The 17513-nt window shown below is 46.4% G+C and overlaps 1 protein-coding gene across 1 annotated transcript in view; it reads left to right on the forward strand.

The window, feature by feature from the left end:
• SHC4 (SHC adaptor protein 4) overlaps nt 1-17513 on the forward strand; it is a 141448-nt gene that overhangs the window by 70818 nt on the left and 53117 nt on the right. The window contains exon 6 of the mRNA XM_077472634.1: nt 10059-10110. Within this exon, the coding sequence (XP_077328760.1) occupies nt 10059-10110 (52 nt within the window). The remainder of the gene's footprint in view (nt 1-10058; nt 10111-17513) is intronic.

Genomic DNA, 17513 nt, shown 5'->3' on the forward strand with positions numbered 1-17513 from the left:
AGTAAAGGGGGGGGGGGGGTGCAAACAATCAGAGCTTCCCCTTTTGGATGGATTCCGACATTATTGATGGAATCCATTCAGAGCCTGGTGTGGCTCTGTGACATGTGAGAGCACAAGTAAGTCCACTCCTATGACCAACAAGTCAAAAAAAAGTACTAGTTTTACATAATATAGCAACATCCACATGTGTAGGACACCCAACGTTAGAGGTGATTTATTCTTCCAAAGAAAATACACCTTTGCACACTTGTACTGACTAGTATTCCAATGTTTCTCTTCTCCTTCAGTTTCCCTCTCTCACTCAGGTAATGTGACCCCAGTGCTGATGGAGTGCTGATGGAGTGCTGCAGGGGAGAGCAAATAAGGATACAGCGCCCAACTTCCTCCTTATCAACCAATGAAATGATTGGTTATTACAAATCCAGTGGCTAAAAGGTTGTAATAATGCACAATGAAAACCTGAGGCTTGGTGTAACTAAAAGGCAGGCTTGATCCACCTGCTGACTTGTATGCAATATTTGGGCAATTTTTATGCATTTTGCCAAGGCACCCCTGAAGACACTTGAAGGCGTCCCATGGTGTCTGGGCACGCTGGTTGAAAAAGGCTGAGTTAGAGAATTATACCATTTTTGCAAGGATATTATCTGTGACCTTTTTGACGTAAACATTCGTTATGCTTCTACGTTGTACAAGTGGTCCAATATCGTATATTTATCACAGTGGTTCACAATGTATCTTTGTCATTCATACGCTGGACCACCCCAGCTTGTTGATTATTCTGTAAAACACATAGCAATTTGTTGATCACTGCAAAAACTATTTAGCTATGTCTCTTAATACCATGTGCTGAATTGTTATCCTTGACCTCGTAAATAAAGAATTATAATAATAATAAAAAAAATGAAGGCTCCATACTGAGGATTTCCATATGCACAGCTGCAATGAAAAGATTATTTGAAGGCTGGAATCTCAAAAAAATAAAAATAAAGGAGGCTTTATTTTTTAGACAGTCAGTAAACTAGAATGTGAAATCTAATATCCTTATATTATGTATGGTGTGAGTGCATGATACCCATTATAATCAGATAAGTGAATGCTTACGTGAACATGATAAGCAGTTTAAGGGAGCTATCTTGGAGCATGATTTTTATCAATCATTTTGTATAGTGTTGTTGATGTCATTAGATTAGAGTGTCTTGGAGAAGCTTTTGCTATCTATGGTTCATTGGCTGATGTAATCCTGGGGGCTGAGTGTTTTTGAATAAATATGCATTTTTGGGCCTAGAAACGAATTCCTATTTTGTGATCCCTGACAATGGTTGGCAGCAATGGGATCTGGTGAGAGAGTCAGGCCAGAACTTGAAATAGCAACTCCAACATCGAACTGAGCAAAATGTCTACAACAAGTCAATGAGCTGCCACTCTGAACAATAAATGGGAAGGCATTAGAAAGGTGGACAAATGAGAACGCACTTATTTTCCACTGTAGAAGGCTGAAGATGAAAAGGAGGCAGCTTACCACCAATGTTAAAAGCCCACAAAAAAGATTTGTAATCTTTTATTTAGGCAATTGATGATATTGTAGGCTTCTTTCTTTCTTTCAAGATGTTGAGACACAGTGCCATTTATTAAAGCCCCAAAATGAAATTGATCTGCTTGTTAGCTGGACTGCTTGATGGGATAGCTACTAACTAAGGCCTTTTAGACTATAAATCTTAAAGACTCTTGAATATGAGAAGGTATAAGAAACAATACTCAAATTTTTTGTAGTCAATTCAGAGTCCTGTCATGCTCATTTTAGAGAAATGCAAGGCAATAGAGAAGGGAGTTATGCCCATAGGATGACACTATCCTTTTGCAGATGGATGGAAAGAGAGCAAGCTTTTGCAGTTGATGATATACTCAAGACTAGTGATGGACGAACTTCCGACGGGACGTTTCGCTAACGTGGACCGCGAACGCGCCCGATAGTTCGCGAACCGTAACGTTCGCGGCGGGCCCCATTGACTTCAATGGGAGGCGAACTTTGCAAACCTACAGGTCAAATTTGCAGCCACAAAATAATTAATAGCTGTGCAAACATAGTCCCACCACATGGCCAATGACATAACACATGTATGAGGTGAATCTGGGATCGACAACTACAAGCATTCTTTTTTTATATGTGAAATTGTTGTGACAATTCAGGACTGTGGAGCGCATGAAGGCAATGGAGGAGAGGGAAGGTCAGGGTAGGCAAAGAAGAGGGTGCAGGAGATGATCACCAGCAGCGTGACATACAGCAATGACACCTGCACCGTGATAGAGTCACCTGACACCAGCACCGTGATAGAGAGCACTGACATCAGCAGCGTGACATACAGCAATGACACCTGCACCGTGATAGAGTGATCTGACACCAGTATCGTGATAGAGAGCACTGACATCAGCAGCGTGACATAAAGCACTAACACCAGCACCGTGATATACAGCACTGACAGCAGCACCGTGATAGAGAGCACTGACATCAGCAGCGTGACATACAGCAATGACACCTGCACCGTGATAGAGTGATCTGACACCAGCACCGTGATAGAGAGCACTGACATCAGCAGCGTGACATAAAGCACTAACACCAGCACCGTGATATACAGCACTGACAGCAGCACCGTGATAGAGAGTACTGACATCAGCAGCGTGACATACAGCAATGACACCTGCACTGTGATAGAGTGATCTGACACCAGCACCGTGATAGAGAGCACTGACACGTGCACCGTAAGCAGCCCCAGGAGGAAGTCAGCATAGCACAGGGATGGTGGGAGCCCCTCATAATGAGCATAGCACAGGGATGGTGGGAGCCCCTCATAATGAGCATAGCACAGGGATGGTGGGAGCCCCTCATAATATGCACAGCAGAGGTACAGCCCCAGGAGGAAGTCAGCACAGCACAGGGATGGTGGGAGCCCCTCATAATAAGCAGCCTCAGGAGGAAGTCAGCACAGCACAGGGATGGTGGGAGCCCCTCATAATAAGCAGCCCCAGTAGAAATATGACACCGCTCAACCTCTTCAAACAGGAGGGTACGGGCATATAGTACGGTGTGCTCGATTAAAAAAATTGTTTATAGACATATACATGGTCTACTGGTCACATGTGTTGAATTCCTCCGAGATCCATGCCTCATTCATTTTTAGAAATGTGAGGTAGATAACACTGTCATGAGCTAGGCGAGTACGCTTATCGGTCACGATCCCCCCTGCTTCGCTGAACGTCCTTTCGGACAGGACACTGGATGAGGGGCAAGCCAACAGTTTGATTGCAAATTGGGCAAGCCCTGGCCAGAGGTCAAGCCTGCCCACCCAGTAGTCCAGGGGTTCATCACTCCTCAGAGCATCCACATCGGCCGTTAACCCGATGTAGTTGGACACCTGACGGTCTAGGCGTTCCCTGATGCTGGATCCAGATGACACCTGTCGTTGGGTCGGCTGAAAGAATGACCTCATATCTGAAGTCACCAACACATCTTCAAACCGGCCTCTTCTTGCAGGCGCTGTTGGATTGGTACCCGCAACTCCTTCTCTGGGAGTGGGAATTGCTCCTCTGCCAGCGCACGCAAAAGCAGAATGCAGCATTTCTCGAAGCAAGGCCTGGAAGTGCTGCATTCTGACAGCCCTCTGTGACGGCGGTAACATTTCCGCCATTTTGTGTTTGTACCGGGGGTCTAAGTACTGGTCCTTGACCCTTATGCTTTTTATACGGGGGTCCCTATTAAAACGCTGGAGCATGAAGGCCCCCATTTGCACTAAACTGGAAGCGGTGTGGTGGCCTGGCTCCTGCTCATCATCCAGGATAATGTCGTCCTCTTCATTCTCCTCTCCCCATCCACGCACAACAACAGGGATCCCAGAAAGGTTTAAAGCATGCTCTTCTTGCTCCTCCTCATCCGCCCCGGCACCATCCTCCTCTGACTCCTCTTCAGACTACTGTTGTTCACTTGTCACAGATAGAGTAGCCCCCCCTGGGAATTCATCCAGCATTGCGACTTCCTCATCTTCCCGCTCCTGCTCCTCCACAGCATAAGGTACCATGTCACTGATGGTGCCATGGCTGCGACTGACCAGTTTGGTGATCTCCTCAAATGGCCGCAGAAGTCTGCATGCGTCGTGCATGAGCAGCCCCTGGCGCAGTGAAAAAAAACCCAGCTCCCCAGAACCTGTTCTGCCGCAGAGTTCATACAGGTAGACGTTAACTGCACGTTTCTGCTGGAGCAGCCTATCAAGCATATAGAAGGTTGAGTTCCATCACGTCGGGCAATCGCAAATAAGACGTCTGACCGGCATATTTTGTCGCCGCTGAATGTCAGCAAGGCGAGCCATGGCCGTGTAAGATCTTCTGAAATGGGCTGAGATTTTCCTTGCCTGCCGCAAGATGTCCTGGACCCCAGGGTATTTGACAACGAATCGCTGCACGACCAAGTTTAAGACGTGTGCCATGCATGGCACGTGCATCATTTTGCCCTGTTTCAATGTGCTAAGCAGATTGGCACCGTTGTCACACACCACTTTACCAATTGTCAAATTGAGCGGTGTTAACCACTGATCTGCCTGTGAGCGCAAAGCTGAAAGGAGTGCTGGGCCAGTGTGGCTCTTGGCTTCCAGGCACAACAGACGCAGCACGGCATGGCAACGTCTCACCTGGCATGTCGAATAGGTTCTGGGGAGCTTGGGCAGCGCAGCGGAAGAGACGCTAGCAGCGGAAAAGGAGGAGTCAGCTGAGGAGGAGAGGGAGGAGGATGGAGTAGGAGGAGGAGAAGAAGAGCCAGGCCTGCATGCAATCCGTGGTGGTAAAACCAAATCTACGCGGGTGCCATGGGTTACATGCTTAACGGCCATCAGAAGGTTCACCCAGTGGGCAGTAAAAGTGATATATCTTCCCTGCCCGTGTTTGCTAGACCACGTGTCTGTGGTCAGATGTATCTTGGCACCGACACTGTGTGCCAGAGATACATTCACTTGCCGCTGAACATGGCCATATAGCTCTGGGATGCCCTTCTCTGAGAAATACTTGCTTCCTGGGACCTTCCATTGTGGTGTTCCAATGGCCACAAATTTTCGAAAGGCCTCCGAGTCCACCAGTTTATATGGCAGTAGTTGGCGGGCTATCAGTTCTGACAAGCCAGCCATCAACCGTTGGGCAAGAGAGTTATCCGGCGTCATCATTTTTTTACGCTCGAACATTAGGCCCATGGAAGCCTGCCTTTTTGCAGAAAAACGTGAGCTTGGCGTGATGGAAGGTGGAGTGGAGGACAATTGTGAGGAGAGAGGAGAAGGAGAAGTAGAAGACGAGGCTGGACGGTGAGAGCCTGGAGTGTGGCTTTGTGTGTTCCGTTGCTCCCACTGGGCTCAGTGATGGCTGTTCATGTGCCTTCTTAAGGCGGTCGTCCCTAGGTGAGTGTTGGGCTTACCGCGACTAATGCGTTGACTGCAAAGATTGCAGATGGCAACGCTATTGTCAGCAGCGGACACGTTAAAAAAAGCCCACACTGCGGAGCCATGTGCCGGTGTCCTGGGAGCGCCAGATGTGACCGTACATGATACATTTGCAGTCTGCTTTGTCCCTCCTGTGCAATGTAAGTTATTCCTGCTTCTCCTCCCTATCTGCTGGTCCATATCTCCCTCTGAACTCCCCTCCTCTTCGTCTCTTGTGGGCACCCACCTGACATCACTAGACACGTCATCATCGACGTCACCTTCCCCACCGCTATAAGTAGAGCTCTCGGAGTAGGCAGCAACACCGGGGACCAACCTCCTCCTTGGGCTGATCTGGGTACTGTCGTCAGACTGCTGAGTAGCGGTTGTTGCTACCTCCTCTTCCTGATCCAATACCAAGAGTGGCTGCGCATCAGAAATGTCTTGATATGGATCGGAAAATAATTCCTGTGACTCAAGCGGAAGGTATGTGGTGGTGTTGTTGGTAGTAGTGTCTTTGGGGGTGCACATAGCAGAGAGTGAAGAAGAGGGTGCAGATCGAGAGGATGAGGAGGGTGCAGAAGAGTAAGGCTGAGTGAGCCACTCAACCAAGTCTGGTGCGTCCTTTAAAGTAATTGAACGCACCTTCTGCAATTTCCCACTTTGGCTCAAGCCTGTTGCTCCTGCCCTACCCCTACCACCCCTGCGGAAGGGCCTGCCTCTTCCTCTGCCTGTCATTTTTTAAATGACCCGGTGACAAAACTCTCAGTCACTATACTGATAAAGGACTGCTGCTGTATAGGGCAGCAGTAAGCAGTAGTGCACCTCAACCCTATGTATTGTGGACCTATACCAGTCCTTAAGGAATAGCAGACTGTACCTCACTCAACCCTATGTACTGTAGCACCCTAGACCTTACCAGTCCTTATAAGGACCTTTGTGGAACAAGTAGGTTGTGAATGATTAGCAGACTGCACCTCAGTCCCTATACTGATAAAGGACTGCTGCAGTATAGGGCAGCAGTCAGACTCAGCAGTAGTGCACCTCAACCCTATGTATTATGGACCTATGCCAGTCCTTCAGGAATAGCAGACTGTACCTCACTCAACCCTATGTACTGTAGCACCCTAGACCTTACTAGTCCTTATAAGGACCTTTGTGGAACAAGTAGGTTGTGAATGATTAGCAGACTGTACCTCAGTCCCAATACTGATAAAGGACTACTGCAGCAGAAGGGCAGCAGTCAAGTATAATATTCTTTCTATATTTGGAAGAAAGAATATTATACGTGTACAAGCCTATTACCATACCAGTCCTGAAAAGAACCTTTGTTGACCTAATAGTAACAGCTACTGATTAAACTGACTGTCCCTCACTGCCTCACACACAGCTTCCTGCCTGTCCCTATTTAAACTGACAAAACAGAGGCTGCTGGAACAATAACTTGAATAGCACTTTTGTGGACCTAATAGTAACAGCTAATGATTAAACTGACTGTCCCTGCAGCACACAGCGTACTGTCCCTCTCTCTACACTGACAAGAGACAAGCTGCTGCAACAATCAGTAGCACAGCAGTGCCTCAAACCTATATCCTGAACTACACCTAACACCTATACCAGTCCTGAAAATAACTTTTGTGGACCAAATAGCTAGCGATTTGGGTCACTGCAATCTCTCCCTGCTCCACACAGCAACCTCTCCCTATAGTGACAGAAGAAAGAATGTAAAATGGCCACCGGATCGGGTCTATTTATAAGTTAGGGGGAATGTCCAAGTGTCCATGTGCTGTAATGTCTCAATTGGCTGTCCTGTACCCCATGATAGATGTGTCATCATAGGTCAAAGTTCTTTTACACAGTAAACACGGAAGTCCGCCGGGCGAACGGCGGAAATAGTCCGCTGATCGGGCGGACGGCGAACAGCCGAAATTCGCCACGAAACGACCGCTGGACGAACCGTTCGGCCATCCCTACTCAAGACTTTTCATAATAAAATAGTTTTTTAGTAAATTCTGTTCTGAAATACTTGAGTTGGTTAAAGAAAGGAAAAGTCACAGTCGAGGCCACAGCGGACAAGCTTGTGGTCTATAAAGCCTCAGTTAAAAAAACGTATGGACATCGCTCACGTTACAATTGTTAAATGCGGCGAAAGCTTGCACCCCTCTTTATTGGAAGCAAGCAACACTTCCCCCAATGAAGGTTTGGTTACATAAAATCGGAGAAATATATCACATGGAAAACATTCTTGCCACAAACCACAGGGAAGAACAATTTTGAAAAACATGGTTGTATTGGATTGAATATACCCTTTGCTCCACCTACTTAGCAGATCTCACGTTCTAAACGACATACAAGTTTTACATCTCTAAACAGTCTATGTCTTTAGCAGCCCAGATAGACCTGGGGGTCCAAGTATAGGCCTGTCCTCAGGGGACTGATGTTTCCTGATGGCAAGAGTGATGGAGCTCTCAATTCCCTTCCCTTTTTTGTACCCCAATTGGACCATGAAAACTATCCCGTTATATTCAAAATGTGAAAGATTAATTCTCTCAGATCTGAACTCCTTTGTGGTTCACCCCTACTGTCACATCCCTATTATTAGGATCATTGTTTGCCAGACTGAGTACTAAGGTATTTTACTTTCTGTTCTATTTTATTTGTTTCACTCTGCATTTTCTGCAGATCTCCCTTTGGAGTGCAGAGGTTTTTTTGTGTGTGTTTTTTTTTTTTCTTTTGATCAGCATTGTATCTTGTTCTTTTGCAAAACTTTGAAATAAAGAATTGGGGAAAAGAAAGTTTTGGACAATTCTCCTCATAAAGTAAATGCCCCTCTCCTTCTATTGCGACAAAAGGGAATGTTGTTCAGTCCTGGGATGCACAGCCTGGTCCTCATAGCCAACGAAACGCCAGAAAGACTGTATGTCTAAAAACAATGCAATACATGTGGCCAAACTGTACCTATACAATTATATTATCGCTCTAAAACTTATCAGAGGGTTCAGGGTGTGCAACAAAGCCCTATCAGTTTTGCAGAGGCCTCATATTCAGACTTTTGTCCACACTGCCTAGGCATCCGGTAGAGCTCAGCTCATCCATCAACCAAAGCAAATTCAACAGCAGTATTTGAGTGGCCATTACTCAAGTTTAGTGCCTCACCAGCTGGAGATAATCCTGGACCCAATCCAACATGAAGGTAAATGGAGTTCACTCTCTTGTATCTAACCACTCTAAGCTGAGAAAACCTTGCTTGTAACAGTGGTAGGCTTCAAGGTCAGTGGAGCGTTTGTGACAATTCTGGACCCCGTGTTTTTGGATGAGAAGCTACTCAGAGAGGCCCAGGAATTACAAATGAACTTGCTGGATGGACACAGAGGTGTATACCTTTTGCAAAAGTACATTTGGACTATGGACATGATAAGAAATTGTTCTGGGTGTGGGTAATGGAAGGTTTACCAGCAGATGTTCTTCTAGAAAATGATGTGGGTAGCTTACATTTTAATTCCATGTGATTTCTTTTAGTATACTTGTAGATGAACCAGACAACCTTGACCCACTTCTAAAGAACCAACCCCAGATGCAATCTACATAGACTGCCTATTTGGGTTACATCTGGGGTTAGTTCTTTAGAAGTGGGCTTAGGTTGTTGTGGAGAATTATTTTAATAAATAATTTTGTGTAGTGTTTGTAAAGTGTTATTGAGGCCATTGCAATGTGTTGTAGAAGCTTTTGCTATCTAAGGTTCTTTACCTTGGTCTTTTGTGAAGGGTACAGTATGTGTGGCCGAAACATTCAAAAGATTTCTGTCCTCCTCACAGGGGGTCTTATGGTGGATTGTAAATGTAGGTTATGCAGATGTAGACATGCTGTGGTTAGACTGATTTAATTTGGGGGCCTACACGGATGAGGAATGTGTTTTGTGATCATTAGCTAAGTGTTGGTGAATACATATGGGTTGTAGGGTTTGCAATCCCACTCCTGTTTCAGGATCCTTGACAGGAACTCCTGTCACAGAATGGATCAATAGTTCTCAGCAACCTTGTTGGTATTGCATCCTTTTGGAAACATGCAAATCTGTTAGTAACAACAGAAATGTTGGCTCAGGGTGCAAAAAAAACTACTGGTGTGAAGTCCATCTTAAGAGGAAAAAAAAAAAATGCCCCTTTGCATTGGGGCTGCCCTTCACATATGTTCATTTAGGTCTAGAGAGCTGTAAAAAGGAATTTTACTAACCTGATCCTCTGCTCCCCCAGCAGCCTGCGCTTTCCTCTACTCCCCTACGCTCCGAAGGTGGACTGCCCCTCAGTGTCCTCATGTCCAATGCAGAGATGATGTTACAGGGCAACCAACCGCTGGAGGATAAGGGAGAAGAGGGAAGGATTAGTAAGTAAAAGTTCTTTTTTGCAGCCCCCTAGGCTTAAACGAGCATTTGACTCATACAGTGAAGGGACAGCTCCACTGCAAGGGAGGATTTTTCTATCCCTCCAGTTCATCTTTCACATGACTCTTACTACAGAAAAGCCACAACAAAATGTTTTATTTGGTATATTATTTATTTTTAATATATATGTATCATTATATAATATCTAACATATTTATTTTTTATTTTAGGACACCACTGATTATGTTGCTTATGTAGCCAAGGATCCAGTTAACCAAAGAGGTATGACTGTGATTAGTGCATACTTTACAGTCACAACTAGCGTATTTTGTTAAATGAGAATCCTAAATCAGTCCTTTTTTTCTGGCTAGAAGCTGTCTATGATATCTTGTGCATAGATATACATTGCTTTGAAATCTTATGGTATAAATACATAGCTGTAAAGATTTCTGTCCCTTTCCTCCACTTGCTGCTCTCAATGTTGTGCTTGTTGGTTTGATAGATGGACAACCTTTATCTGTGAAGACTGGTAGGAGGAGGGAGAATACAGTTTTCTTTTTCCCCTATATCTTATCTTAAAAGGATACAGTACATGGGAGCCTTCTATTCCGATCAGCAGTAGATCTATCCGCTGATCCCATGCTGATCGGGGCAGATGACAGGTCCGTGTTCACTTAGTTTATGCAGAGCGGACAGGGACAGACCCCGCTGTCCTCTATGGGCCGCCGGGGAGTAAGCGGACTCCGTTGTCCATTTATAGCCGGCTGACTCTGATCCGGTCCGCCCAAAGGGGAGAAGAGGCAGTCCTCCTCCATTTTTTTTAGTGGGCCTAATCGGACCCAGAGGTAGGTGGTTTATAGCAATGCATGGACCTTCCAGTTGGTTGGATCACCCATGTGAAAGGGTCGCTTTCCTTTAAAAGTACCTTGAGGGAAACAACAATGTAATAATTGGTCTAACATGCTGATATAGATATTCCTGGGGTGTTTGTAAATTATGTATCTACACAAGTCTAGCCATATTCACAGTTTTTCAAGCTGATTTTGCTTATCAGATAAGAGATCTCCGCAGATCTGTTTCAGTAGCTGTAGTACAGAGTTCACACCAAGTATAATTATGGCCATAGGCAGCTTGATAAAAGCAAATGATTGACTAAACATAAATGCAAATTTTGAGACTTTTCTCATACTAGAAGGCATTATTGAGCACATTGGGTAATCTATTGTGCTCAACAATGCAGCAGTTGATTTTGCAGTTTCCTGGATCACTTTGTGCAGGCCCCAGTCTTGCAGTTTACTATGGAGATCAGTGAAGGATAAACCTTGTATATGCCCAAAGGGTATATTTATAGCAAAATAATCACATAGCTATATCCATTGAAATTGCATGAAAATTTGTTCTGTGCGAATAGGGCAAAATTGAACATTCCACAGCTATATTCTCTGCAAATTGGATGTGCGAATGTAGACGATACTGCAATATGGCCACTAGATGGCGTTGTTGAGTCTTTTTTATTATTACTGTCAACACCCTCTAGTAGCCATAATGTGATAACTAGCTAGCACTATGCTTGGTAATTAGTATGGTTCTCAAATAAAGCATTAGCATGCGCCATCTAGTAGGCATAATGTAGTATTTTCCAGATTTCAGAGATTATAGCCAGAGAACATTTGATTTTACCCTATTCACACAAAATTAATTTGCAAGCATTTCTGATGGATGAACAGCTATGCAATCTTTTCATAAACACACCCCTAAGTGTTGTCAATACAATTTAGCCTTAAAGTATACCCTCAGACAAACATGTTTAAATTTTCGTTTTGGATAGAGTGTTGAATAGTTAGAACACATGTAGTGTTTTATTGCTGACTGTGTGTCTCTGAATCTCTGAGGGGTTTTCACTGCAACACAAGGTAAAAGCTTCCAATGGGGCAGTTTTAAATTACAAGTGAAATTCCCCCAACTTTGGAAATATTTCCTTTACCTTTCCCATGTATCTGGGAAAGGATGTGAAGGAAAATCTCCCCAACAGGACACAGACTGCAAAAGTAAGCAGAACAGAAGTTCTAACCCAACCTACTGTAAGTTATAACCCATCCTACTGTATTCTTAACTAAAATAAGATTTTTTCCAAGATACATTTTTGAAAATATTTTATTATATCTTTTCATGTGACAATACTTAAGAAATGACACTTTGCTACAATGTAAAGTAGTGAGTGTACAGCTTGTATAACAGTGTAAATTTGCTGTCTCCTCGAAAGAACTCAACACACAGTCATTAATGTCTTTTCCCTCCCCGGTGTCATGTGACTCGTCGTTGTTACAAGGTCTCAGGTGTAAATGAGGAGCAGGTGTGTTAAATTTGGTGTTATCGCTCTCACTCTCTTACTGGTCACTGGAAGTTCAACATGACACCTCATGGCAAAGAACTCTCTGAGGATCTAAAAAATGTAGTTCCAAAACATCTGGGGTGCCAAGGTTCGCCATCACTGGCCTAGGCTATGAGAAGATTGCCAAGACCCCGAAAATGAGCTGCAGAATGGTAACCAAGACCATACAGCAATTTAACAGGACAGGTTCCATTCATTACAGGCCTTGCCATGGTCGACCAAAGAAGTGCACATGCTCAGCGTCATATCCAGAGGTTGTCTTTGGGAAATAGACATATGAGTGCTGCCAGCATTGCTACAGAAGTTGAAGGGGTGGGGGGTCAGCCTGTCGGTGCTCAGACCATACACCGCAAAATGCATCAAATTGGTCTGCATGGCTGTCATCCCAGACGGAAGCCTCTTCTAAAGATGATGCACAAGAAAGCCCGCAAGCAGACTAAGGACATGGATTACTGGAACATGTCCTGTGGTCTGATGAGACCAAGATAAACTTATTTGGTTCAGATGGTGTCAAGCGTGTGTCGCGGCAACCAGCTGAGTAGTACAAAGACAAGTGTCTTGCCTACAGTCAAGTATGGTGGTGGGAGTGTCATGGTCTGGGGCTGCATGAGTGCTGCCGGCACTGAGAAGCTACAGCTCATTGAGGGAACCATGAATGCCAACATGTACTGTGACATACTGAAGCAGAGCGTTATCCCCTCCCTTCGGAGACTGGCCTGCAGGGCAGTATTCCAACATGATAACAACCCCAAACACATCTCCAAGACGACCTGCCTTGCTAAAGAAGCTGAGGGTAAAGGTAATGGACTGGCCAAGCATGTCTCCAGATCTAAACCCTGTTGAGCATCTGTGGGGCATTCTCTAATGGAAGGTGGAGGAGGGCAAGGTCTCTAGCATCCAACAGCTCCGTGATGTCATGAGCAAGGAGTGGAAGAGGACTCCAGTGGCAACCTGCGAAGCTCTGGTGAACTCCATGCCCAAGAGGGTTAAGGCAGTGCTGGAAAATAATGGCGGCCACACAAAATATTGACACTTTGTCTTCATTTTGATATTTTCACTTAGGGGTGTACTCACTTTTGTTGCCAGTGGTTTGGACATTAATGGCTGTGTGTTGAGTTATTTTGAGGGGACAGCAAATTTACACTGTTATACAAGCTGTACACTCACTACTTTACTTTGTAGTAAAGTGTAATTTCTTCAGTGTTGTCACATATATAAAATATAGATAATATAGAAAATATATAATAAAATAATAATAATAATAAAATATTTACAAAAATGTGAGGGGTGTACTCACTTTTGTAAGATACTGTATACTGTATATTCATTAAAGGGTATGTGATCCCTAATTATTAACTCCTCCTATTTGGTCACTTTTTACCTGTTAAATATACAGACCACAAAATAAAAGGGTTTTGCTACATCTGTTTGAAAAGAAAAAAAAGAAAAGAATGTTGATTGTGGCAGAAATATTTTCAGCTAATAACTTCCTGTGCTCTCTGCCTGTGCAGCAGTCTTATCATTTCCTTTGTTCCCAGCTATCTCTTAGGCCGGCCATAGGTTTGAATTTCTGCTGAACCAGCAGAGATTCAAACCATTAATGGGCAGGGTGAATGTACCAAGATGATCGATCAACTTGGGTACACTTTCAGCCTGCCAAATTTGCTTGCAATTATTGCAAGTGGCTGCTATAGCCACTAGTGATAATCACTGTCCTCCCCCAGCAGGGACGGCTTCCCTCGCCCACCCCCTGCCCCCCTGTTGGGAGAAGACCATTGTTTGGCAGGAGGGATTCCCTTGTCAACACTGTGTTCATAGGGAAATCATACAAATCTCTTCCTGCAACCTGTGGTTGCAGGAAAGGAATCCTCACCGTCTATGGCAGTGATGGCGAACCTTGGCACTCCAGATGTTTTGGAACTACATTTCCCATGCTGCTCATGCACTCTGCAGTGTTGTTGAGCATCATGGGAAATGTAGTTCCAAAACATCTGGGGTGCCAAGGTTTGCCATCACTGATCTATGGTAAGCTTCCTTCATATTCCTCCAGCCAAGCTATACAAAGCAGATGAGGGAACCTGCCATGCCAGCACTGGCAGCTGCCTGAATACCAAAACAGTGCCTGCATCTCATTCGCACACCTGACTCCTTAGATAGGAAGATGTTGGCATAGTCTACCACAAAAAAAACAAAAAACTGTGGGTTAATCATAAACTGACCGAAAATTTTCTCATATATGGCCAGCTTTAGGAGTACAGAGTCACACCCCTCTATATTATGGAGTAGAGGTGGGGAGGAGGATCCTGTAATGCTGACCTATTTCCATTGTCCTGATACAGTAGGGTTAAGCATAGTTAAGCCAGGTTCTCCATAGGATTGGCAGTGCCCTTGGAGATGCTGTTTGTATTGCCAAGTCTGAATACAGCTGATTGTTGAGAGCTCAGTGAAGTACATTGGTGGATCTGATTTGGTGGAGACCTCTAAGTTCCAAATTTGGTTAAAATCCTTTTCTAGAAATAGCTGAATGCTCAGCATGGGAATTCCCATTATATGCTATGGGATCCATTTACACCTGAGCAGGGCCTGGATAAGGGGTGGGCAGAAGAGGGCTGCCCTGGGTGCAACGTGTTCTGTTGGGATGGGGGTGCCGCAAAATTCCTTCTACTATAAGGCTTACAGGAGTAGTGACAGTGGCATCACTACTTCTGTCAGTCCAGTGCTGGAAGTGGCAAGGAGAGGAGGAGAGAGCCTGGAGGAGGTGCAGGATGTGCTCTCTCTCCCCCTCCTCCTCATAAGCTTGCACATAATGAAGGGGGGGGGGGGGGATTTGGCATCTTTGCCCTGGGCACTGGATAATCTTGTCCCGGCACTGCACCTGAGTGCAGGGCCGCTGATAGAAATCATGGGGCCCCGTACAGCCTACTTGATGGGGCCCCCCTTCAGCTCCACCCTGGCCCCGCCCCTGGTCCCTCCTTCAGCCCCACCCCTGTCCCCACCCATTGCCCCTCCCCAGACCCCGCCTTGAAACAAAGTGTAGGTTTGTCTACAAGTAATATTTGTTTTTCTCCAGCCAGTTATAGGTTTGATTATCCAAAAGAAATACTGTTTTCAGATGAGAACAGACCTCGTTAATATCTATATGTAATACAAACCATTAATGAATAAATAAAATGGTATTTTGAAATTGAATTAGGGAGATTAAACAAATGACAAAGGTTGAAAAAAACAACAAGCCAGGTCTCGTTAAAGATAGTTTACTGTAGATAGTTTTCAGGTGTATTGGCAGGGCAGAGGCAGCTCTAGGCTTTGTGGGGCCTTAGGCAAAACTTAGGCATGAGGCCCCACTCACACCCACAATGGGAAAAATAATTCAAGTGATAAATAACTGTATAAGGAGGGTAATTGGACACAGTACAGGGGGGAGCAGGACACAGCACAGGGGAAGGGTAAGCAGGCACAGTACAGGGGGCAGGAGTGTACAGCACAGGGAGGGAGGGCAAGTGGGCACAGTACAGGGGGCAGGAGGGTATAGTAAAGGAGGGAGCAGGAGGGCACAGCACAGGGGGAGGGTAAGTGGGCACAGTACAGTGGAAGGTAAGTGGGCATAGTACAGGGGGAAGGAGGGTACAGTACAGGGGGAGCAGGAAGGCAGAGAACAGGGGGGGGGAGTGGACAGAGTATGGGGGCAGGAGGGAACAGTACAGGGGGAGCAGGAGGGCACGGCACAAGGGGGAGGGTAAGTGGGCACAGTACAGGGGGCAGGATGGCACAGCACAGGGAAGGCAAGTGGGCACAGTACAGGGGGCAGGAGGGTATAGTAAAGGAGGGAGCAGGAGGGCACAGCACAGGGGGAGAGTAAGTGGGTACAGTGGAAGGTAAGTGGACATAGTACAGGGGGCAGGAGGGTACAGTACAGGGGGAGCAGGAAGGCACAGAACAGGGGAGGTAAGTGGGAACAGTACAGGGGGCAGGAGTTTACAGAACAGGGGGAGCAGGAAGGTAGAAGCACAGGAGGTAGGGTAAGTGGGCACAGTACAGGGGGTAGGAGGGCACAGCACAAGGGGAGGGTAAGTGGGCACAGTACAGGGGCAGGATGGGACAGTACAGGGGGAGCAGGAAGGCGCAGCACAGAGGGGAGGGTAAGTGGGCACAGTACAGGGGGCAGGAGGGCACAGCATAGGGGGAGGGTAAGTGGGCACAGTCCAGGGGGTAGGAGGGTACAGTACAGGGGGAGGGTAAGTGGACAATACAGGGGGCAGGAGGGTACAGTACCAGGGGAGCAGGAGGGCACAGAAGATGGGGAGGATAAGTGGGCACAGTACAGAGGTCAGGAGGGCACAGCACAGGGGGAGGGTAAGTGGGCACAGTACAGGGGGCAGGAGGGCACAGCACAGGGGGAGGGTAAGTGGGCACAGTACAGGGGGGGAGGAGGGCACAGCACAGGAGGAGGGTAAGTGGGCACAGTACAGGGGGCAGGAGGGTACAGTACAGGGGGAGGGGGAGTGGGCACAGCACAGGAGGGAGGGTAAGTGGTCACAGTACAGGGGGGAGGAGGGCACAGCACAGGGGGAGGGTAAGTGGGCACAGGACCGAGCAGCAGGAGGGTACAGTACATGGGAGGGTAAGTGGGCACAGGACAAAAGAGTAAGGTAAAGGAGGGAGCTGGAGGGCACAGCACAGAGGGAGGGTAAGTGGTACAGGGGGAGTGGAAGGAAAGAAAGATACCCATTACATCAGAGTACCCCCCCCTAGAGACCCCCCTTATAGCAGCACCCCTTGCCCTCTTTAAGATCCACATCATTTGTATTGCCTTACCAGCATGAATAAAGGAACCGTGAGAGCCGAAGATGGGGGGGCGGAGCTGAGAGGTGGAGCGGGGAGAGAGGCACCGAGCGGAGGAACAGACTTGCCTAGCTAAGAATCCTCCTTGAGTGGAGCGCAGTGCCGGAAGTTCGGGACTTGGTCCGACACTGGCTCCATCCCCTGATGGGTCAGCGGGGCAGACAGGAGAAGTGGGCGGAAGGAGGAGGAGGAGCAGCAGCATTAGCAGCTCTCTCTCCTTTCCTGCTTGTGAGGGGAGGATGGAAGTGTCAGCGCTGGCTCTGAACAGCTGTCCCTGGCTGTGATCTGGAGCTATCAGTGAGCTCCGATCAATCAGTAAACAACCCGCTATCTCTCCATGTAGCGGTGAGCAGAGTCAGCACTGTGTTGGGGGGGGGGGTGCGGACGGTGATCGGTGGAGGAGAATCTTTTTTTTTTTCATTAAAAATTGACTTTGCAGTTCAGGTTGCCC

Source organism: Lithobates pipiens, unplaced genomic scaffold (assembly GCF_037356315.1).
Source record: "Lithobates pipiens isolate NorthernLeopardFrog02 unplaced genomic scaffold, aLitPip1_a1.2 Scaffold_8, whole genome shotgun sequence".
Lineage (NCBI taxonomy): Eukaryota > Metazoa > Chordata > Amphibia > Anura > Ranidae > Lithobates > Lithobates pipiens.